Genomic DNA, 24,027 nt, shown 5'->3' with positions numbered 1-24,027 from the left:
GGTGGTGGGGGGAGGTCCTGGATAGATACATGGAACCAGCTGTAAGTCAAATAGCTCTCCTTCTATGGCCCTTCTCTGCTAGTTAAAGTGTTGAGATGCAAAGGAAGGAAAGAAGACGTTCCTCCTGCCTCCTTGAGCACTCAGGAGCCGATACCCCCCCCCCCCCCCGTTTGCTTGCATTTTGTGTAATGTGAAAAGAGGTCCTCCACCAGACCAGAAAGAGGTCTCTACCCATCTCTTCTGTTGCAATGTCCTGCAGGGCTGGCCCAGTGCTGTGGAACTGGGTTGGGACTATGGGAAGTATAGCACAGAAACTATATTAAATAAATCATCCCAAAACAGACCATACTTGTTCTGCAGTCATTTCCGTGTGGACAAATGGAGAAAAGCAAGAGAGACACTTGGACTAAAGTCACTGTTGCTGGTGGCCTGACAGTGGTTTAATATACGCTGGATCTAGGGCTGCAATGCTTACCTCCAGGTGGAGCCTGGAGCTCACTAGGAATTACACACTATGGAATCTCCAGACAACATAGACCAGTTCTGGAGGAAACGGCAGCTTCGGAGGGCAGACTGAATAGCTCTCCCCCTCAATTCCATCTTCCTCTGGCTGGCACCCCCAACCCTGACTGGATCATATACGTGAGTCCCTTCAAAGCCCCTGTTCAGATTCACTCACGGCAGCAGACAGCAGAGTGGGAGCCATGGCTGTCTAGGCCTTTCCAGTCTTTGCCACTGATTTGCTGTATGATCTTGGTCAAGTGGCTCATGCTATCTTCACTTTAGGTTTGTCCAATTTTTAAAATATGCAAACAATATCAGCTCCAAAGGCGTGATTTAAATAGATTTACAAGCACTCTGTGCTTTCTTATCAAATGCTGGCATAGTAACAGCATGCGGATCATCCTTTAGCTGTATGAGATGTGGAAAAACCGGTTTTGTGGTTAATAGCTGTACTTCCTTTTGTACCCACAGGCTTGGTTTCCTTTGCTGCTGCTGCTCCCTGGGCCCAACTCACCTCAGCCTGAGTTTCTTTTGCTCCAGCTGCCTCTGAATATATTATCCTTGCAGCTACCCATCTCTTCTCACAAAACAGTCCTCTTAAATTCTCCTTCTTGTACAAGGTAGGAGCGCAGCTGCGGGTGTAGAGAAAGCCAGGTCTGTGCTGCCTAAAAGAGTCCAAGAGCTGTTGAGTTGACGACTGCCAATGGCTGCAGAAAATCACAGGAATAGGACAGTCCTAAAGGAAGTGTGGAGGAGAGAAGAAAATGCCTTCTGTGCCGATTGTGGAAAACCCAGTAAGTCTCTGTTTCTGTGGTGAATGAAGGGGAAAAATGACAAAGCTGACACCTGGATCAAATGATCTGGTCTTAGAAGGGAGTTGAGGAAGGGACAGCTACCATAAGCAGTGTTGGCTCTGAGGCCATGGGTGCGTGCTGTTTCGTTGAGCCTTATAAAATCAGGATACCTGCCAATGTATGCTGTGCTGTGCACATTCATTGTTTGTGTTTAAAATGTGTACATTCTATGTAAGGAACAAATGATACTTAGGTATTTAGATATTTATACCCCTTCACAAGGAAGAGCCGAAGCAGTTTAACCATCATTCTTGCCCCCTCCATTTTATCTGCACAATTTATTTTATTTTATTTATTTATGTTTTTTATATTCAACCTTTCTCACTGAGATTCAAGGCGGATTACAGTGTGAGATTAGTACAATTAGTGGCAAGGACAAGGGCAGGCATTTCCATACAGTGTCAAGAACATTTCCATAAACAATGTCATGGGGTAAAAAAATATAAGTTTACAAAGATATAGTATTAGCAAGGATCCAGTATGGGGTTGAGGAATTGCTGAAACAGAACAATCAATTCTAGGACTTACATTGAACAACATAAAGCACAGGTAGGATATAGGAGTACATATTTAAAGCAACAGATAATATGTAAGGCAACATAATGGTGAAATCTATGGTTTCTAACTCATAAGCAAAACATCTGGGATCCCTTTCCTACAATGCCACCCTCTTAGCTGAGACAAAAGGCCTTTTTGAATAATTCAGTTTTGCATTGTTTGTGGAAAGCCAGGAGGGTGGGGGCTCTCCTGACCTCCTCAGGCAGGCCGTTCCATAGGGTAGGGGCCACCACAGAGAAAGCCCATGTATGGGCTGCTGTTGATTTCACCCATGTGTAGGCTGGCACCTGCAAGAGACCCTGTTCAGATGAGCGAAGCTGCTGTGGAGGGACATAGGGAGAGAGGAGGTCCCATAGGTATGCTGGACCAAGGCCGTGAAGGGCTTTGTATGTAATAACCATTACCTTGAACATTACTGAGCACAGTAAATGAATTAGGTAGCCAATGGAGCGACTGTAGGATGGGAGTGATGTTCAAGCTTCTGCTCGCTCCTGAGCCGCAGCATTTAAATAGCTGATCCGCACAATAACCATCTTAAGCTGAGAGTTTGTGACTAGCCCAAGATCATCCTGTGAGCTTCCATGGCAGAGTCAGGATTCGAACTTGGGTATTTCAGGTCCAAGATGTTAACCATTACCCACTTGGCTTCTCAGCTTTTATAAATCACACAAATTATGTGAATTTGCATGTATCTGCCAAATTTGTTCTGTTCCTGGTAATCATGAGAAGTATCAGAAAGCTATATGCACAGAAGTCTCACTTGTTGACCACAGACAATCCTGCTCAGCTCTCACAAGGACTAACAACATGTTTTTTGGTAGCCAATTCATTTCGCTTTTGCTTTTCTAAGCATGCAATGGGAAGTGTCACGATGGGAAGATTATCCCCCTTGAAGTCACTGGGAGGAGGAAGGAACAGACAGGGAGAGGTTTTTGTGGCCCCAGTTTTGTAAATTAACATTCAGCTTTGCCACAGACAGCTTGCAAACCTTGCTCAGGTGGTATGGTGTCTGAACCCTATTTCAAAAAACAAAGATAACTTCTTTCTTCATGCCTAGGACTACTGACACTTTGAGGCACCCTTGGCAATGGTGCACCATGTTAACTTTCTCTGTAACATTATATACTGGAAGTGTCAGTAATCCTGCAGGCCTAACTGGTTCCTGTTCCTATGAGTCTAATTCTCACCATCACTTTTGCTGGATCTAATCTCAGCCCCTGACCACTGAAGAAGCATGAGTAATAAATTAAGATTATAATAGCCAAATCTTTAGCTAAGGGGTTCAGAGAATACTTCATGTATATTTCTACTCTGACAGACTGGTAATTCACAATTAGCCCACTCTGTGAAGAACCAGTCTTCCAACCACGGTCCCCACTTCTGTTCCTCTCAGACCCTGACTGGGCCTCCTACACTTTGGGTGTCTTCATCTGCTTAGACTGTTCAGGGATTCATCGCAATATCCTTGGGGTCAGCGAAATTAAATCGCTAAGGATGGACCATTGGGATGAAGCTCAGGTACAGGTATGTTTGGCTTTGAGGAGTGTTTTGCTTCATTGTATGTCTGGGGTTGCATATCTCTCCCCCTTTCCAATCTCAGTGACAATGAGATTGCACTATTTTAGGGATTGCCATCCAGGAAAGAGGAGGCTTTTGTGGGAAACGCAAGGAAGCAGGACGGTATACAGTCACATGCCTTGGAGAGAGATATGGCCTGATTCAGATGGCAGTTGACCTTTTTGTGTGGGGAAATGTTTTAATTTGTTTGTCACAAACTATGAGTTGGGGCACTGCCACTGATAGGGTTGTCAACCTCCACGTGGGGCCTGGTGCTCTCCTGGAATTGCAACTCATTGCTGGGCAACCGAGATCAGTTCCCCTGAAGAAAATGGCTCCTCTGGAGGGCGGACTTTATGGAATTATACCCGGATGAGGTCCCTCCCCAAACCCATTGTTCCCAGGCTCCACCCCCAAATCTCTAGGAATTTCCCAACCCAGAGTTGGCAACTCTAGCCATAGATCTCCCTAGTACGATTTGAACAATGGTATAGTTTGTGTTAATGCTGAGAGGTTCAGGTGGGCTGTTTGCCAAGTGTTCAAATGAATCCAGGCAGAAAGTAGCTAGCGAGATAGTGGGCGAATCCACATTACTCATTCTAAGCCGCATGTTCCCCACTTTCCCCACGCAATCCCGAGTGCCGGTCACATTACCTCATTAAACAGATGCATTTCATTCGCATTTCTCCCGAATATGTGGTCACAGGTTTTCAACGGGAGTTTCACGGTGGCCGTGAACGGGCCAATGCGCAATTTACGCGGTTTTTTTAAAAACCACCCCCCTTCCTGTCTCTCCGGCCGTTCCGAGAGTTCCTATTGGCTGATTCAACTTGCAAGTGCTCCGTAGTCTGCAAAAGACTGTTTTTGACTTCATAGCATTGGATTTATTGATTATGCTGTTTCTGAATCAAATCTGGTAGTTTGAAAAATTATTTTGGGGTGAATCCATCCTCAGAACGCACTCGCGAAACTTCCTTTTTAACTGTTTTTTATTTTTTTTATTTTATATTACTGTAATATTGAAATTACAATATCCTTATAAGGAAATACAATATCCTTATAAGGCAAGATCGAAATAACGGAAAAGTAATGTAAAAAAAAAAAGCTGGAAGATTTGTTCCCTCCCTAAAAAACGGAAAATGCGGGTGTGTGGTGAATGCGGATTCGGCCAGTGACTATTGGGAACATAATGACACTCCAAGGAAGTGAAACTTCAGTAAAATTCAGGCACTGAACTGTCCTGCATAGGAAATGCCCACAAAAGCTTCCCACATGCTTCCAAATTTCCAAAAAAGAAATGGGAGAGAGCCATCAGTGTTGTCAGTGGGGGAAAGAGAGGCATCATTATCTTCAATGATGTTTCTTTATAAGGCAAGATCAAAATAATGGAAAAGTGCGCTCAAATTTTTTTTAAAAAAAATGGGCGGGAAAAAAGGTCCTGCCCAAAAAAGCGGTTTTCGAGTGGCCGTGTGACCGGAGGGACGTGCGAGAAAGACGGATTGGAAGCAGAAATGTGAATGAAGAGGAAAAAATCGTGGATTGGAGGCAAACGGAAGATATCCGATAAACATGCGGGTAATGGGTGAATGTGGATTTGACCCCAGAGTGTTTTTCCGAACCAAATTTTACCATATCTGGGGAAAAGAATCCTGAAAATGCCTGGAAATATGAAGACTCCTGCTCTTTTGAATATTTAACCAGAAAACTTTTGGGCACTTTTCAGCAGGTCTGGCTTAACCATTATCCGGCATATTCCTCAGAGCCCTAGCTAAGTTGTGAGTGCTTTTTCCCATAGTTTACTCATGAAGAGGCTGACCAGTATGAAAGGAGTGCTCATTTTAGTCTCTGAACTGAGGTTCTTTAAAATTCCCGTATTTCAAAAAGGGGGCAATGATGAGGATAACAGATGAAGGGGATTTTTTTTTTGAGATCTAGTTGCCTGGCCAGCAAAGTACAATTTATAATATTTATAATATTTATATTTGTATTATTTTAACTGACGTTTTAACTTGTATAATATTTACCAATAAGGGAATGTCTTATTTTATTAGTCTAAAGCTGGTTGTGGACCGAAATAAATTCAATTGATTCATTCAATTTATACAAAGGTATCAGAGCCAGGCTAGAAAAAGATAATTAAGTTTTGTTCAGTGAAAGGCTGCCATCTCTAGGAGGGCATTGTAGATCCGAGAGCTGCATGGCAGGAAGAAGCTTTTCCAGTCAGCACTGTGATAGGGAAAGCTGCACATTTCAAAGTTCAGCCTCTGTGCATCTTTTGAAGCCACCCTGAGAGTCAAGACCTAGCTGCGTTAGTTCCACTTCATTCACAATAGCTTTAAATGGACACACCTGGGGGTTTTAAGGCATCCACTTCTTGGAATGTAACCCTTTTTGTTTATGTTTTGAGAGCCAGTTTGGTGTAGTGCTTAAGAGTGCTAGGACTCTAATCTGGAGAACTGGGTTTAATTCCACACTCCTCCACTTGAAGCCAGCTGGGTGACTTCTCTCAGCCCCACCTACCTCACAGGGTGTTTGTTGTGGGGATAATAATAACAACAACATACTTTGCAAACTGCTCTGTGTGGATGTTAAGTTGTCCTGAAGGGTGGCATATAAATTGAATGTTATTATTATAAACGGGTCATTTCGTAGAAAAAGAGCTGGAGGAACTTATTAGCATAATTCATTAGCATAACTCATTAGCATATGCCACACCCCTTGCCATCACCGGAAGTGTTTCGTTAGCATAACTGATTTGCATATGCCACACACACCCTGACATCACCTATCCTGGCTGTTTTGGACCCAATCCTGGCCATTCAGGCCGAAATTGGGCCCAAAATGGCCGAAAAGGGGCCCAAAATGGTCAGGATTGGGCCACTGCTGAGTGGGAGAGTGATCCACCACCCATCAGAGGCCCGATCCGGGCCGTTTTGGCCCCAATCCAGGCTGAAACAAGCCCAAAATGGCCGAGAGTCAGGTGGGTGGGGCCACCTGACATGTGACCTCTTTGGGGACCTGCCGGAACTTCATTCCTGCGCATTCCCCCTCGAAATGAGCCCTGATTATAAAGCATACTATTCCAGTGAGGCAACCACGTTAGTCTGTTGTAGCAAAAACAAGGAATCCTGTGGCACCTTAAACTAACAGATTTATTGTAGCATAATATTTCCTCTTGTTTTCATAAAACACCATGTGCAACTGTAGTGCTAGATGAATAAAATATTATGCCCAAACGTTTTTCAGGTGATGAATGCAACAAAAACACCAGCTTGCAAAGACATGTAACGTTCGGGGCACATGTCAGAGAGCTGCATGTCCCTACTGAGTGGACACTGAGCAGGTTATTTTGCCTTTGCTGTAATGTATGAAATGGCTCTTAATTCAATGGTATGAAGGCCCATATGGAGTTTAATGGCATGAAGTTTGAAGTCCCAGAACAGGATTCAGTGAAAGAGCGGCTGCTTTCACACGACTTTCTCTCGCGCAAAATCATGCAAAACTCACGAAAGGATGGCATCTTCATGGCACAATTTCCCATCATGACTCCATTTCATGGTGCAATTTATGACGTCATCGCACCACGAAACAAGAGCCATGACAGGAAATTGCGCCATGAAGACGCTGTCCTTCCATGAGTTTTGAGTTATTTTGAGCGAGGAGGGACAACGTGTGAAAATGGCCAGCTTCTCCATTCATTTAATCTGGCCCTGATTTTCAGAATCAAGAAGCATTGATGATGGTTCATAGTTTGCAGGTACTAAGGTTTCACAGATGTTGGGAGCTGGAGCATCTATAGAAAAGAGAATGCAAGCTAATTTGTTCATCTTATTGCATTGCAGTTTTTGGCCCAGCATGGGAATGCAGTGGCCAAAGCCACATATGAAGCCCACGTTCCTATTTACTATTATCGTCCGGTGCACACTGACTGCCTGTAAGTGCCGTAAGTTCATATGGGAGGAGGGCAAAATGGAGTGGATGTTACTGGGCTTCTCCTACCTGTCATTAGGATGTTTAGGAAGGGGGCCGTGGCCATGGCTCAGAGACAGAACATCTGTTTTGCATAGAGAAGGTCCCAAGTTCAAGCCCTGCCATCTCCAGTTCAGGTAATAGGTGATGTAAAAAATCTTAGCCTTAGACCCTGGAGAGGTGCTGCCAGTCAGAGTAGGCAATACCATCCTCAATAGACTAATGGTCTGACTCAGAGTCAGGCAGCTTCATGTGTTTGTTGTGATATTCCACAGACTCCTAAGAGAACAATGGATAGAAGCCAAATACAAACGGAAGGAATTCATGAAGCCAGGAAAACAGCTGCCATATTCCAAAGGTAACCATTTTGCAAAGGAATCAGACCCACTGAATGGTTTTTCAGCAGCCTTGAGACATGGTTCAGAGGTAGCAGCCTCACTACAATTTTACCGCAGTTTTCAGAGACCTGGTGCTACTGATGGTAGCGTTTTACCTTTGATACGGAAGAGAGAATTTCACCTAGCGAAGCTTTCCTTAGTTCATATCACTGCAACAATGGGAGAATCCATACCTGGTGGAATTTTCCCTTCAGGGAAAAGTTGCTATTTATTTTTTTATCATTTTTATTTATTTTTTATTTATGTCATTTATAGTCTGCCTTTTCCCCTGAGACTCAAGGCAGATTGCACAGTGTGAGATTAGTACAGTCAATTTCAAGGACATTTCTATAAAAAATGCCGTAGGGTAAATAAACAATTTTACAAAGACAGAATTAGTAAGAATCCAATACAGAGTTGAAGAAATGCTGAAACATTCTAGGGCTGACATTAGGCCACATGAAGCACAAGTAGCTCATAGGAACACATATTTAAGACAACAGGTAGTATGTGAGGCAACGCAATGGTGAAGTCTATGGTCCTTAACTCCCTAATGAGCATTTGAGAGCGCCTCCCTACAATACAAGAGCCTTTTTGAATAATTTGGTTTGCATCGTTTGTGGAAAGCTAGGAGAGTGGGGGCTCTCCTGACCTCCTCAGGCAGGCTGTTCCACAGGGTAGGGGCCACCACAGAGAAAGCCCGTGTATGGGCTGCTGTTGATTTCACCCATGTGGCACCTGCAGGAGACCCTGTTCAACAAAACAACTAACACTGAAGACAAAACTATACATTACAGGCGATGCAAGCTGCCTCCCAAAATAGCAGCCCAGTTTGGAGTTTTCTTCCCTCACCATATAACAAAGCTGCATTTACCTCTGGACATTTTGCATTTCCCTGCTGCCCCTTCTCCTATTGGCTTGCTGCAGGTGGGGCGGGAAAGCATAAAAGGTGATCTCCCCACAAAGATAAACATTGTTATGCATTACAGAGATAGGAATAAATCAATATGGGGATGGTATTTTTCAGCAGCAGCCCCCTTTATTTTCATCATCTCTTATTCCATCCTGATTCACTCTTTGTTTTTAAAAATGCACCCTTGCTCTTTGCTCCCTGTAAATGCAAAATGATTCCTTCGCAGAAAGCATGGATGAGCTTTGTCAATAATACGTTTCCTACCTATGTCCCAAGGTCTTGAAATATGAAAAAATGATTGTGAGGGTTCTAAAATATTCTGAAATATTATTAGCTATAGGACCCCTGGTATTGCCCTAACCCTAAACTGACAGGATACTGCTGTGTGAAACTCTCATTGTCAAACATTGCTAGCACCACTCTCTCTGCTTAGGCGTACATGTGTGAAAAACACAAAGGAAGATTAAGCCCCTTGCAGAACGGTCTTGTGGCAGTTTTTGAAACGACACCATTAAATAACACCATCTTTTGTGTGAAAACCACAGAAGAAAATACTGAGCCCGAGAGCCTGCAGAAGGCAATAGGCAGCATTCTAGCTCAGCACCAGCATCATACACTTGCCAGAGGGTGTGAGGCTATATAGCAGAAAGAGAGTGAGAATATAGGCAGGGAGGACTTTCCTCCATCCCCCCTAAATGACAAGGAGGGGAGAAGCAAGATTTCAGGTCCATTTCCCATCCTCTGGGACTAAAATACTAAAAACGGTGGTAGAGAGTGCCCTCAAGTCATAGCTAACTTATGGCAACCTCTGCTGGGGTTTTCATGGCAAGAAACTAACAGAGGAGGTGGGCAAATCCACACACCCTTGGCACATCCTGGCGGTGCGCTAAATGTTCACTAAACACCTGGAAGTATAGCGTCTTTCTAGCACAATATACTTCCGGGTGTTTAGTGAACATTTAGCGCAACACCGGGATGCGCCAAGGGCATGTGGATTTGCCCAGTTTTCTATTGCCTGCCTCTGCAACCATGATCTTCGTTGGAGGTCTCCCATCCAATTACTAACCAAGGCTGAGACTGCTTAGATCTGACAAGATCAGGCTCACCTGGGCTATCCAGGTCAAGGCACTAACAATATAGCTACCACTTTTCTTAGGGCATAAGTTCTGTGCATGAGAGACAGAAATTTAACAGTTGAGACTTTAATTAAAAAAAAGACAGGAGTACTGCCAGAAGAAATGTACCAGTCCTTAACAACTACAAATCACATAACTTTGCTACATATTTCTCATGGTATTCCCCCCTCCTCCTGGCCACAGTCATGCATAGATGCTTGGAGGAGAAAACTACTTTTCCAAAATAGAGTTCTAGAGAGAAATATAAAAGGATTTGGCCATTGCATGTGGAAGAATACTACGGAATAGGGATGTGCGTTTCGGCATTCAGAATGCCGAAAGAATGCCGAAACAAAAGTGTTTCGGCTTCTTTCGGGGAATGCCGAAACGTTTCGGGGAATGCCGAAACGTTTCGGGTAGCCGAAAGAAAAAAGCCGAAACGTTTCGGGATTCTTTCGGCTTTCTTTCGGCTTTTCAATGGGAAAATGCCTCCGTCTTCCCGGACGTCTGGGGGAGGCATTTTCCCACCGAATAAGCCCAAAATTGGTGGGGACCTTCCTCTAACCCTTCTCTAACAACCACCCAAGTTTCAGACAGATTGGACTTTGGGGGGCCACGTTATGGCCCCCCAAAGCAGGTCCCCCCATCCTCCCATAAGAAAGCGAAGGAGCAGCATATTGTTAGCATGCTGCTACTCATCTTCTTCATTATTTCCTACGGGGAAAAAATGAAGAAGCAGGCTTCCTTTGCCAGGGGTGGCATTTTGCATGCAAAATGCCCCCTCACCCTCAGGGGCCCTTCTCCCACCCCTCCTCCCACCCCCCACCAAGGCTCAGCCTGCTCCCACTTGGGGGGGCCATTTCATGGCCTCCCCAAGTAGGTGCTCTAATCTCTACCACTGACAGCTGGGGGAGGCTTGCGTTGCCAGGGGTGGCATTTTGCATGCAAAATGCCCCCAAGCCCTCAGGGGCCCTTCTCCCACCCTTCCCCCCACCCCCCACCCAGGCTCAGACTGCTCCCACTTGGGGGGGCCATTTCATGGCCTCCCCAAGTAGGTGCTCTTTTCTCTACCACTGACAGCTGGGGAAGGCTTGTCTTGCCAGGGGTGGCATTTTGCATGCAAAATGCCCCCCAGCCCTCTGGGGCCCTTCTCCCACCCTTCCTCCCACCCCCCACCAAGGCTCAGACTGCTCCCACTTGGGGGGGGGCATTTCATGGCCTCCCCAAGTAGGTCCTCTCAGTCCCTAAAGTCCACCCCTTACAGCCCCACACAAACCCAATTCCCCCCCAGCTGCCACACACAGACCCAAATCCCCACATTAGCCCCTCACAGACCCAAATCCACCCCCACCTGCCCCACACCCATAACCCCAGGAACAGGCTGGCAAAGGCCAGCCCTCTCCCTTTGTTCCCTATGCTGGGAACTTCTAAACTCTCTTTCCCTGGGCAATTCTGCACAGCCCAGGGGTGCCACAATGGTGGGCACACTTCTGAGTGCCAGCTGGTCCCTGTGAAAGAGCACCTGAACCACAGACACCCTCTCTCAAATTCCCCCACCACCTACAGAGATGGCTGGCCAGCCAGCCCCATTGTTCCCTATGATGGGAACCAACTGCACAACAAAGAATAAAACAAGAACAACACAAAATAAAGTTTTAAATTTTTTTTCTCCCTTCCAAAGTACAAGTAGGCAAAGCATTATGACACATTACACCAGCAGTCCCCCACACAGAAAAATAACACAACTCACTTAACATCAGAGAATCACAAAGCATGATTCCTGTCAAAAACACTTTATTTCTTGAACAGCTTTAGGTTACACAGCAGGGGGGAACACCAAAGGGCATGGCAGCACTATCTTACACAAAAATAACACAACTCACTTAACATCAGAGAATCACAAAGCACAATTCCTGTCAAAAACACTTTATTTCTTGAACAGCTTTAGGTTACACAGCAGGGGGGAACACCAAAGGGCATGGCAGCACTATCTTACACAAAAATAACACAACTCACTTAACATCAGAGAATCACAAAAACACAATTCCTGGCAAAAACACTTTATTTCTTGAACAGCTTTAGGTTACACAGTAGGAGGGCACAACAGGGCATGATAGCAATGTACTACAAAAAATAATACAACCCACTTCACCGTTTTTGACAGCAATTGTGTTTGTGTGATTCTCTGATGTGAAGTGAGTTGTGTTATTTTTGTGTAGTACACTGCTTTCCTGCTCTGTGGTGCCTTCCTACTGTGTAACCTAAAGCAGTTACAGAAATAAAGTGCTTTTGACAGCAATTTTTTGGGGTGATTCTTTAATGTGAAGTGAGTTGTGTTATTTTTGTGTAAGATACTGCTTCCATGTCCTTTGGTGTTCCCCCCCTGCTGTGTAGCCTAAAGCTGTTCAAGAAATAAAGTGTTTTTGACAGGAATTGTGCTTTTGTGATTCTCTGATGTTAAGTGAGTTGTGTTATTTTTGTGTAAGATAGTGCTGCCATGCCCTTTGGTGTTCCCCCCTGCTGTGTAACCTAAAGCTGTTCAAGAAATAAAGTGTTTTTGACAGGAATTGTGCTTTGTGATTCTCTGATGTTAAGTGAGTTTTGTCTTAATTTTTCTGTGTGGGGGACTGCTGGTGTAATGTGTCATAATGCTTTGCCTACTTGTACTTTGGAAGGGAGAAAATAAATTTTTTAAAACTTTATTTTGTGTTGTTCTTGTTTTATTCTTTGTTGTGCAGTTGGTTCCCATCATAGGGAACAATGGGGCTGGCTGGCCAGCCATCTCTGTAGGTGGTGGGGGAATTTGAGGGAGGGTGTCTGTGGTTCAGGTGCTCTTTCACAGGGACCAGCTGGCACTCAGAAGTGTGCCCACCATTGTGGCACCCCTGGGCTGTGCAGAATTGCCCAGGGAAAGAGAGTTTAGAAGTTCCCAGCATAGGGAACAAAGGGAGAGGGCTGGCCTTTGCCAGCCTGTTCCTGGGGTTATGGGTGTGGGGCAGGTGGGGGTGGATTTGGGTCTGTGAGGGGCTAATGTGGGGATTTGGGTCTGTGTGTGGCAGCTGGGGGGGAATTGGGTTTGTGTGGGGCTGTAAGGGGTGGACTTTAGGGGCTGAGAGGACCTACTTGGGGAGGCCATGAAATGCCCCCCCCCAAGTGGGAGCAGTCTGAGCCTTGGTGGGAGGTGGGAGGAAGGGTGGGAGAAGGGCCCCAGAGGGCTGGGGGGCATTTTGCATGCAAAATGCCACCCCTGGCAAGACAAGCCTCCCCCAGCTGTCAGTGGTAGAGATGAGAGCAGAGCACCTACTTGGGGAGGCCATGAAATGCCCCCCCCAAGTGGGAGCAGGCTGAGCCTTGGTGGGGGGTGGGAGGAGGGGTGGGAGAAGGGCCCCAGAGGGTTGGGGGGCATTTTGCATGCAAAATGCCACCCCTGGCAACACAAGCCTCCCCCAGCTGTCAGTGGTAGAGATTAGAGCACCTACTTGGGGAGGCCATGAAATGGCCCCCCCAAGTGGGAGCAGGCTGAGCCTTGGTGGGGGGTGGGAGGAGGGGTGGGAGAAGGGCCCCTGAGGGTAAGGGGGCATTTTGCATGCAAAATGCCACCCCTGGCAAAGGAAGCCTGCCTCTTCATTTTTTCCCCATAGGAAATAATGAAGAAAGATGAGCAGCAGCATGCTAACAATATGCTGCTCCTTCGCTTTCTTATGGGAGGATGGGGGGACCTGCTTTGGGGGGCCATAACATGGCCCCCCAAAGTTCAATCTGTCTGAAACTTGGGTGGTTGTTAGAGAAGGGTTAGAGGAAGGTCCCCACCAATTTTGGGCTTATTCGGTGGGAAAATGCCTCCCCCAGGCGTCCTGGAAGACGGAGGCATTTTCCCATAGAAAAAAGCCGAAAGAATGCCGAAATAATGCCGAAAGAATCCCGAAAGCCGAAAGCCGAAAGAGATTCTTGTTTCGGCTTTCGGCTTTAACGATAGAGAATCTTCTTTCGGCTTTTTACTTTCGGCTATAGCCGAAAATTTTTGGCTTGCACACCCCTACTACGGAAACTTGGACTGCTTAATGTTACTCTGGCCTTTGCATGCATTTTGTGGCTTGGGTTTCTTTTTCTAGGTCTGAAGGAAGGGATCCTGTGGAAAAGAGGCCGGGACAATGGGCAGTATTTTCCACGTAGGTTTCTCTTGTCTGAGAGAGAAGGGTGTCTCAAGTATTTCACCAAACAGGATGTGAGTAAATATCTGCTTTTGAGTGTATCCTACCCTTGTGCATATCTCCTTTCTTAGAGATGGAGAGAAATTTAAATTCAGACCTTTCTCAAAGAGACATGTTACGTTACCATACCAATATCCTGTCCCAGTCATCAGGTTTTGAGTGCATGTTTCTAGCATCAAGTTCACAAGACAGAATGGGGCTTCCATTAATGTACTGCCCTCTCTGCTGCCCAGTTGTCTCTCTACTCAAGTTGACTGAGCTGGTCTCAGTATTGGCATTGGAGTCCCCCAACTCTGCATGCCTGCCTTGAATGAATTGAGGTTTTGGGGGGGGGGGGATGCACAGGACAGGACTTTCTCAACTGTGGCCCCCAGGACTTGGAACTTCTTGCCCTAAGGTCAGTTCATGATTGGCCTTATGAAGGATGGTAAAGTCATTTCTTTTATGGAGTACCTTTGAGGGCTCTGAAACTTATTCCGATGTTTTCTCTTGGTTGGCTGTACTTCTGGGTGTTACTGATGTCACCATATTAAGATATTGAATTGACTTTTATCTGCTTCATTTTGCTGGGAGTTTTTGTTAGTTATATATGGGATTGAAGTTTTAAGGCACTGTTAAATGTTGGTGATCTTGCTGTTTACTTTAATGTTGTATTTATAAACTGTTTTTAATTTTTTTGTAAGTCTCCCTGGGGACTTTTGTTATGGATGACTCTGGTCAAGCCTGATTCACATATAGGGCATGCACTTAAGAAGCCTTAGGCTTCTAGCTAGCTTTCCTATATCAGTTCTTTTAATTCCTGGCAAGAGGTACGTCACAACAATATGGTTTATTACAGGTATAGCACACAAGTCATAGCTATTAGAATCTTTGCTTCCGTTTTACTCCTTTATCACAGCTTAACTAATTTGCATATTTAAGACTGACTAACTCAACAGAAAATTATAGTATCCATTACTGCTACATAGATAATTAAAGGAGAACAATTACATGAGTCCGTAAACATATCTTACCCAAAGATAAGCAGGTCACAAGCAAGAAGCCCTTCCTAAAATGCTCCCCAATCGATTCAGCTTCCCATAGTTATAGTTTTTAAAAATAATCTCCTAACAATAGCTAGCTGTCCCACTTGATAAGGGCACACATTCTTGGCTAACCAATTCTCTATAACTTCAACTGCCATACAAAGTTACCTATACTTGAATATCTTCCTAAAATATATAAAAACGGTTAGCTCATTCTTGCTACTTTTTATCTTAACAAAGTCTGTTTTAATATAGTGATTACAAGTTTCTCATACATATGAATATCTGTTGGCCCTCAACCAATCCACCCTATTTTTGGACTATGTCTTTGTTTCTGAGAAGCTGGACATTCTTGCCATTCTCAGACGCTTCTGCATCTGGGGATCAACACAGAGAGCCAAGCCACAAGTGATGAGTGACTCTTGAACAGCAAGTGAACAGACTCACGTGTATTCCTCCCTGTTCACTTGCACTTCACTTACACTCCACTTGATCGTAGTTTTTGTGCAGCATTGTCTCCAATTTCACATCTAGGAATCTTGTGGCTCCACCAGAAGTTTTAATCCAGGAATTAAAACTTCTCTCCAGACTACAGAGATCAGATCTCCTAGAGGGAGTGGCTGCTTTGGAGATTAGATCAATGGCATCACTTTCCCATACCAAGTTCCCTCCCCTCCCCAAACTCTGCTCTCCCCATGCTCCACCCCAAATCTCCAGGAATTTCCCAAGCTAGAGTTGGCAACCCTATGTCCGCCCCAAATGCTCTTGTAATTCAATGATAAGAACACAAGAGAATTATAAATTTAATGTATTGAAATTGTAGCTAAACTTTGAGTCTGTTCCTGTTTTTCTCTTCCATGGGAGCCTTGAGTTACTCTTTTCTCTCTCTTTTTTCCTGTGGTCCTACATCACTTAAACGGGAAAGTTTTCGGTGCAATGACTTGTCTTTTTTGTTTGTGACATTCTGTAAAGTCCTGTACCCATTGACGGAATTATATAAATAATAATAGAAAGTTTGCTCATTGAGGTAGAAAGACAGTTGGAAAACAAATTAGTACAATGAATTATTTTTCCTCAGGCCAAAGAACCAAAAATAATTATTAAAATCGACGCTATCAATGCCACATTCCAGCCAGAGAAGATTGGGCACCCAAATGGCCTTCAGATCACCTATCTTAAAGATAACAAGACTCGCAACATTTTCCTCTACCATGAGGATGGAAAGGTATGTGGGCCAGGCCTGCCACTATGCTGCAGCATGACCAGGAGATTAAGAAGAAAACCTGTAGGAAACTAAGGAGAAACCCTGGACCAGCTGAGTCTATATTAAATGATACTAGAGGACTAAGGCTCCACTGGTTCCATTCAGGATTTGTCACCACCCCTTGTCTGGAAATTGGGACCTTCCAGGTTCAGGCAGGCAGGAGGAACTCGCTCCTTCTGCCCATCCTTTCCTCCAAGGTGACACACATACAGAAATAAGCTTAAGCATTGCTTATAAAACTTGTCTTTAGTAGGGAGCCTTCTAAGGTGGGAATAGAGGAGGATGCTCTTTCAGGCTGTTTTGAATTACAGCTATCGGAGATGGTCATAGATATTTCCTTGGAACTACATTCTGTTGGGCTTTGTCTTCTTTGTTACACTTATTCATTGCATTGTCTTTCCGTGGTCTTTTTGTCTTCCTAGGAAATAGTGGATTGGTTCAATGCAATCCGTGCAGTGAAGTTTCACTATTTGAAGGTGGCCTTTCCTGTTGCCAGTGATAAAGAGGTACGAGAGCTACAAAAAAGAGAACGTACTGGCAAGGCTGGACTGTGAAGTACTCAGCTTCTTAATGATGTTCTATATCTCATTACTTTTAATTCTTTGGCCATATATAATTCAAGACAACATAGCCTCTCTCTCTCTCTCTGTGTGTGTGTGTGTGTGTGTGTGTGTGTGTGTGTGTGTGTGTGTGTGTGTGTGTGTGTGTGTGTGGGGCTGCCTCCACATAGAGGTTTTGCTCTGGAATGGCATCCAGACTGGAATGAGAAGTTTTTTGGAGCATTCCCATGATGTTGTCTCTAATCGTCCACTTTCCACACACACCCTTTGCTATGATCTTTTTGGAAAGATTGTGGTCAAAGCGCATTTGCAATGTGTGAAGGTGCACATTTCTGAAGGTCCCACCAACACTGATGCCATTCTGTCCTACACCAAAATTCCTAGATTGTGACAACCCAATAACATTATAACAATCTATTGCCATGATGATCTAATAACTTCGCTGAATTCCCAGCTTTTCATTTTAAAAAGTAAGTCTCTAACCTTTTTCTTGTGGAAATATAAGGGGAAAGTGGGGGAAATGAAGGCGAGGTGGCAGCTATGGGGTTAAGGATAGGAAAATTGCTTGTAGCAGTTCTTTTGCAGCTGCAGATTCCTCTGCATTTGCAGCAGCAACAAGAGCTAGTTGGAGAATCATCACCATGTGAAAGCAGCCTAAGATGATATTCTCCCCCCCAATCACTTCTTTGATTTAGTATCTTTTATGCCATTCTGATAAATAAATTGTACTCTATTTTGTTATAGCTCAAGAGCCGGTTGACACGGAATTTCCTGAAAGAAGGCTATATGGAGAAGACTGGGCCCAGGGTAGTTCAATTCTTTGTTTACATTTTTTTTTTAAAAACCTCAGCTAATCTCAGAAGCCTTTTAACACATGCACACACAAGCTAGATTTAAGCCTTACTGCTATTAATCTTTGTCATCAAATGATAGCCCATATAAAGAGAGATTACAATATCAGTATTGGCTTGAGCCAGTCTCCTCGGTGAAAGGAGTACCAGAGTTAGGGTTCAATCCCCAATAATACATCTCCTTACACGTGTGTTATGTTAACTGGGCAAATTTCGGCAAAACAAAGTGTAGTTATTTTCCCATGACATTGCCCATCCCTTTTCTCATTTCATCTTGAACCACACAGGGCAGCCCACACAAGCTGATATTAAAACACTTTCAAAGGCTGAACAGGCTTGCATTTTAGCTTCTAAAGAGCACAAAGAAAAGTGGGAGAAGAGGAAAAGTCAAAGCCTTGGGTCAATAGAGGTATTTTCAAGTATAATAGCCAAGAGATATAGTAAAGAGTCCAGTAGCACCTTCAGCACTAACCAACTTTATTGTAGCATAAACTTTCAAGAACCATGGCTCTCTTCGTCATGTACATCTGACGAAGAGAGCTGTGGTTCCCGAAAACTTATGCTACAATAAAGTTGGTTAGTCTTGAAGATGCTGCTGGACTCTTTACTATTTTGCAACTACAGAGTAACACGGCTGACTCCTCTGGATCTCTGAGCCAAGAGAGAGAGAGGTTCAGGAGCCAGGAGTTCAGAAGAAAAGTTCCAAAGGTTGGGGGAAGGTGAAGCAAGATAGAAAGGGTGAGTGGAAAAGAAGTAATCGACAGCCTAGTCAAGAGGAAAGCCGAGAAAAGGCAAGAGGAAATGCTGAGAATCTGCTGAGGACTGAACGCAAACAAAAGGCCCATTTGAATCTCCTGCTTCTGTTAACAGCCAGGAAATTGGTTCCATTTAGAGGCATTACCAAGGAGATGAGTCAAAGTACATGACATATCAGGAATGTGTGGTTGGATCTCCAAATGTAGCAGCAGTAAAAACATCAGTAGGGGGAACAGTAATTTGGATTGGGTGTGGCACTGGGAAAGAAATGCTCACTCTTCCCCTAATGCAATTTCTCTAGATGAAAAAGACACCCAGGTTTTAGTTCTGTAAAGGAGACGAGAAGCATAGCAGAGGTTCCCGTCTTTTTGCCCCACCCTTTACCAGACTTGGAAGCAACCCAGATGAGCATATTTGATCAGGAAAATGGAAAACATAAAAAGACAACCCATCTTCTCAACACAGTGGCACCGATTAATATCTCCCCCCCCCACACACACACACAAAGCTGCTGTTTGCAGGTAAATTACACATTCTGGGATCAAACAACCATTCTCCAGTGGCCTATGTAGTTTTGGCCATATTTCTGCGCTGGCCAATTTCACATGATTGCTTTTGATGTAGTTCTGTCACTGAAGTAGGTCTGGACCTGGATGCATCACTACTGAGGAATCCGTGAGAGCTCTTTCAGGGAAGCCTGGGGTGGAAATGTAACAATTCTACACCCCATCCACTACCACACAAATCAATGCTGCCTAGAATTTGAAAGCAATTGTGGTGTCACTTCCTAATACTCACCAGTAGAGGGTTCTCTTGTCATTTTTTTTTGGTTCTCCCCAGCAAAAGGAGCCTTTCAAGAAACGCTGGTTCACGCTGGACCATCGCAGATTGATGTACTTCAGGGATCCCTTGGTAAGGCAGACATCAGACTGCATGCTCCCTACTTCCTTCCAGCCTAGAAATGGCTGTTGATTTCTGCATACCAAGAAAGCTGTTGATTTCTGCATACCAAAACCACTGCTAAAGACACAGAAGCAGGCCACAGTATTTCTTCTGTAGCTAACTAGGAGTTCTAAATAAGAGAGGATGGACAATTCCACAAAAATCTAGGACTAGGGATTCTTTCTTTCCATATAGGACTAGTCCTAAAGATTGAGGATACCTTGGCAGACCCTTCCTTTATTCCCACTCCTATCCTCCACCCTTGCCTTAAAATAATGCTGCTCTTGGTAGATTATTAAATCTAGCTGCTGCTACAGCAGGACAGCAAAATTTTGAATGAGGAGAGGGTCAGAAAGCAGGAACATGAATCCTCAAGTTGCTTACACCACAGGACAGGCCCCACCCAGCAACTTTTAGAGAAGTTCAGTCTTTAGCATAATACCTTGATCTAACCAATTGCCATGTAAGAGATCTAGTCTGGCTGGGATTTCTTAGGCTGCAGGTTCAGGACCTGGTGAGGGCTCAAGGCCTCAAACAGGGAAGGAAAACTAAAAGATGACACATGGCCAACTTTCTAGCTCATTTGAAATCCTGAGGGACAAAGGCTGGGTTTGAACCGTAGGCTGGTATTTCTACAGCAGCCAAGGTACCCAACATATAGTTACTTGACCTCATATGAATCCAGACAGCAAAGTCATCCTTCTTTTAATCTCTTCAGAAGATCTCCTTGATGGGAGTCTGTTTCTCCAACTTCATCTCTTGGTTTCAGTCTCTTGTTATAATTGACATTAGGAAGGAAATGTCACTGTCTAGTAGTCAACAATAGAAAACACTAAAAAGGGTGTTTTTTCCTGTTCAGAAGCAGCTTCTGAGACACTTCCAAGCAATCTCTCCAGTGCCAAGGACACAACACTACACCCTTGTATTTTGTTGCCAAAGCATCCATAGTCTACATTAATGGTCTGAATCTGGAGCCTTCTGGGCCAAAGTCAGCCCTTAGACGTGCTGCCTGCTCTTTCTCTGTCCTTTACCACCCAAGAGGCAAAAGAAGTGTGGGGAAAAGTAGCATCTGTGGCACTGTACCTGATCTACACACAGGCAGCAGAATGAGGCTGTAATATCGGGGAAGAGTGATAGAACATACCATTGCAGGTGCAGATGACATTATCCATGTCCCCCGTATGTTAATCACCCCTTGTAAGAGGAAAACTAGCACAGCATACAAAGGACTAAGCTAGAACATTTCTTCCTGATGTGCTTTTATATTGCAAAGGTTTTTAACATGAAGTAACAGAGGCCATTCTACCCATTTAAGCTACCACCTCATTCTGCTGCGTGTGTCGATCCGGCCTTGTTGACAGGCCTCTTCAAGGGATGGAGGTTAAGTCCCTGTTCTTCTACCTCCAGTCCCCTCACAGCAGAATTCCAGCAAAACTAGCTGGTACCTACTGCTTCTGCCACGAACATGGATCCCAACAGGTCTCCCATTTTCTTCCGCCGCACAGGATGCTTTTGCTAAAGGCGAGGTGTTTGTGGGCAGTGGAGAAAATGGGTACAGTGTCAAGCAAGGGCTGCCGGCTGATGTTCAGGGAAACTTTACTTGGCAATACGTCATTACCATCATCACCCCCGACCGTGATTACCTTTTTACCTGCGAGACGGAGAGAGATCAGCAGGAGTGGATTGCAGCCTTCAGCCATGTTATAGAGCAGCCCATGACGCCTCAGGAGTATGCAAGTAAGTGCCAGAAGAAGCTGTACCATGCATAGCTTTTGTTTTGTTTATTGAGATACCTGATTCCCCATTACATTCCCCATTTACAAAGACAGCCAAAGCATGTTATAGCAAGATTATTTTTAAAAAATGTGTTTTGAAAAATATTAAAATCCCAATCAATATTAAAATAAGGCAACATAAGTTAGCATTTAAATAGCCCTTTTTCAAGGAAGAATGTTCAAGGTTCTCCACGTACATTATTCTTATAATTTTTACAACAGTCTTGCAAGATAAGTTAGTATTATCCCCATACTGCAGATGGGAGCAGAGTTGGGACTGTGGGAAAGGGACTTTGCTTCATGTACCACCAGGCAAGAATATGAACCGGAGGCCTTTTGGTTCACAGCTTAGTTGCTAAGTAATTTTTTTGTGGCAAAGTTGAATTACTTGCTTGTACAATTCATGCAAAATGTATCTATTTACCTATTTAGCTTCATTTATTTCGGTTTTGTGAGATACATGAAAGAGCTGAGAACGGTGCTAAACACTAAGTGCTTTCACACATACACACCATTGCCCAAGACTTTTGAAAATTCCTCCACCAGGCATTCCCATACATTTTGGAAGTTCTCACAATCATAAGGTCTAAAAACTTTAGAAAAATATCCATGCCTAATACTGAATTCCATATTTGCACATAATTGTGGGATTTGGGGGGGTTTCTTTTGCTCTGCTTATTTTACAGTTGAAGCGTATTTCAAGCTCAAGCCCTGATGTTCATGAAGACAGAACTCAACTGCTATCCTACTTCCTTTCCTTTCTTTGGGAGGCCTGGAGGGAATAAGACTTCTGCCTGATAAGCTGCTATATGGTATTCCGCTGCCTCAAATATATGAACCCGCTGCCTCAAATATATGAACCACATCTCTTCAGAGTAGACTGCATTTCCCTTTTAAACATTCCTCTTTGCTGGAGGATGCATTAAAATGAATCACATCGAGCCCCATGCTGTTCAGAAATGCACATTCCAAATGGACAGCAGAGGGTTGTGCCAGCATCTCAGGCTTTGGCTCCACAAGGAAAAGAGATTCAAAGATGGGAGGCACAGAAGCTGATCTGGATTTACTGATGCAGGACATTGTGCTGCCACATCACAGGCCTGCTTCCTATTGGCCACTGTATGTAGGTGCCTTCCTGAATGGCTCATTACTGCTTGCTACTGATTGGCTGCAGTGCTGGCTACTATTAAAGGTACCAGAAGAAAGATGCAAAGATCCACTCAGTGTGATGGCTGTGTATGTACCTAACAGATGCATGCCTTATTTTATACTTCTTTCTGACTTGGCACCTTGTCTCTCACCCTGATTTTTCTGATCCTATGACTACTAGCTTTTCCTGCGTTGCTGTCCACTAGTGGCAGCTGGTACCCATTGGGGCTGGTGGGCACAGTCACAGTCCATAGTAGACAGAGCTAACTAATTCTGTTGTTGTCCCCAACTTCTCTCCTTGCAACACTGCAGAAGACAAACTGTATTTAGAAGATGTTGTAGGAAAGTTTCTCCAGTTGTACAAAAGGGGAACACCAAGTTTTATGCAGATGGCAGTCTGAAAAAGAGTCTCCAGACAGTCTCCAAAAAAGACTCAGCAGCCTTTCCTTTGCAACTATCTCTACATGAAATGCCTCAGCGCATCTTCGTCAAGTGTAGGGTGACACAATATTAGCTGGGAAATGTAGTTTAAAAAAACAAAGCTGGAGGAGATCACTCCTCAGAGGGTTTGTTAATTTCATCTTTGCTGTCTAAAACTGTAGGATCACAACCAGAGGGCAGTGAGGAATAGAAATGGGCTGGAGCTGCCTTCCAGAGCCGGGCCTGGACCTTGAGAGGTTATAATGGGCTGAAATTTCCCTTCTGACATTTCACAGACCCTTCACACAGCTCCAGTGTATAGCAAAGCCTTTACCCTGCCGCAGGCTCTGTCTTTTTAAACTACGTTTCCCGGCTAACATTGCATCTCCCGACCTGTGTTCTTCATGTGACAGATGTCTCATGTAGAGAGACTCTGTTTATATGAACAATGAGCATACCCAATGCAGGAGAAAAAATCTTGCCACATGCCATGCCTCTTTTGTAAAACCCACTGCTTAACACACTGCTCAAAAGAGTAAGGTTTGTAAGATAAAAAGGATATGAGTAGAGATGGGCACGAACCGCATTATGAACTTCAAAAACCCACGAAATTGGCAATCGCGATCCAGCAGTTCGTGATTGTCCACGGCAAACGAACCAGCGTTCGGAAGAGGCCTGGTTTGGTGCGTTTGGCCACAGTTTGGGAAGCCAGACAGTCATGCGCCATCAATCAATTCCCCTGGCAACGGAGCCGGGGGAATGCCTGAACTCTGTCTGTGTTCCTTCTGTTGCCCTGGAAACTCAAATGGAAGCCCAGCTTACCTTGATCGGCAGGTCTTCCTTCCAACCATGGAGCAGCAAAGCAGTTACAAGTTGGAAGAAGACACCCGGAGGGAGGAGGGGGTGTTTTGTAGCCATGGACACTCCAATCTCATCCCTGCAAACCCTGATAGGCAGCTCTGACAGCCAAACACAGACCTCCTGCATTTCTCAATGAGTCCTCAGCTTATAAATAGCAGTGGGCTCCCAGGCTGGGTTTCACTTTCAGCTAGCAGTGGAGTGTGGGAATATGGGCTCTCTAAGTGCCACGGGGGCCATTCCGTGCCCCACGAACCGCGAACCAGTTCGGCAACGGAAAATGTTCGTTGCGGTTCGCGACCTCGGGATCATCATCGGCACCGAACCATGAACCGCAGAGTCGTTAAATTTTTTTGGTTCGTGCCCATG

At 44.6% G+C, this 24,027-nt stretch overlaps 1 protein-coding gene across 3 annotated transcripts; it reads left to right on the top strand.

The window, feature by feature from the left end:
• Positions 1-543: 543 nt before the first annotated feature.
• On the top strand, positions 544-22,440 carry LOC129336285 (arf-GAP with dual PH domain-containing protein 1-like). 3 transcript variants are annotated; one of them, XM_054989411.1, is made up of 12 exons: positions 544-642; positions 976-1,298; positions 3,355-3,440; positions 7,316-7,407; positions 7,718-7,800; positions 13,960-14,072; positions 16,162-16,308; positions 16,770-16,853; positions 17,652-17,714; positions 19,355-19,426; positions 20,962-21,193; positions 21,918-22,440. In XM_054989411.1, exons 2-12 carry the CDS (start codon positions 1,208-1,210, stop codon positions 21,944-21,946), a joined length of 1,092 nt encoding a protein of 363 aa, XP_054845386.1. In that variant the 5' UTR covers positions 544-642; positions 976-1,207; the 3' UTR covers positions 21,947-22,440. The 3 variants fall into 3 exon arrangements, with proteins under 3 accessions (XP_054845386.1, XP_054845384.1, XP_054845385.1); XM_054989409.1 differs by having other exon boundaries at positions 3,310-3,440; XM_054989410.1 differs by lacking the exon at positions 544-642 and adding an exon at positions 772-786 and having other exon boundaries at positions 3,310-3,440.
• Positions 22,441-24,027: the final 1,587 nt, after the last annotated feature.

The sequence above is a fragment of the Eublepharis macularius genome, chromosome 9 (assembly GCF_028583425.1).
Source record: "Eublepharis macularius isolate TG4126 chromosome 9, MPM_Emac_v1.0, whole genome shotgun sequence".
NCBI lineage: Eukaryota > Metazoa > Chordata > Lepidosauria > Squamata > Eublepharidae > Eublepharis > Eublepharis macularius.
The sequence above is the reverse complement of the archived record's forward strand: the minus strand, read 5'-3'. Positions and strand labels throughout refer to the sequence as shown.

Coding starts and splice junctions, on each gene's coding strand:
- LOC129336285 (XM_054989409.1), top strand. CDS start 1,208: ATGGCTGCAGAAAATCACAGGAATAGGACAGTCCTAAAGGAAGTGTGG. Junction 1,299..3,309: donor TGCCGATTGTGGAAAACCCA/GTAAGTCTCTGT, acceptor TGTTCCTCTCAG/ACCCTGACTGGGCCTCCTAC. Junction 16,309..16,769: donor TCTACCATGAGGATGGAAAG/GTATGTGGGCCA, acceptor TTGTCTTCCTAG/GAAATAGTGGATTGGTTCAA.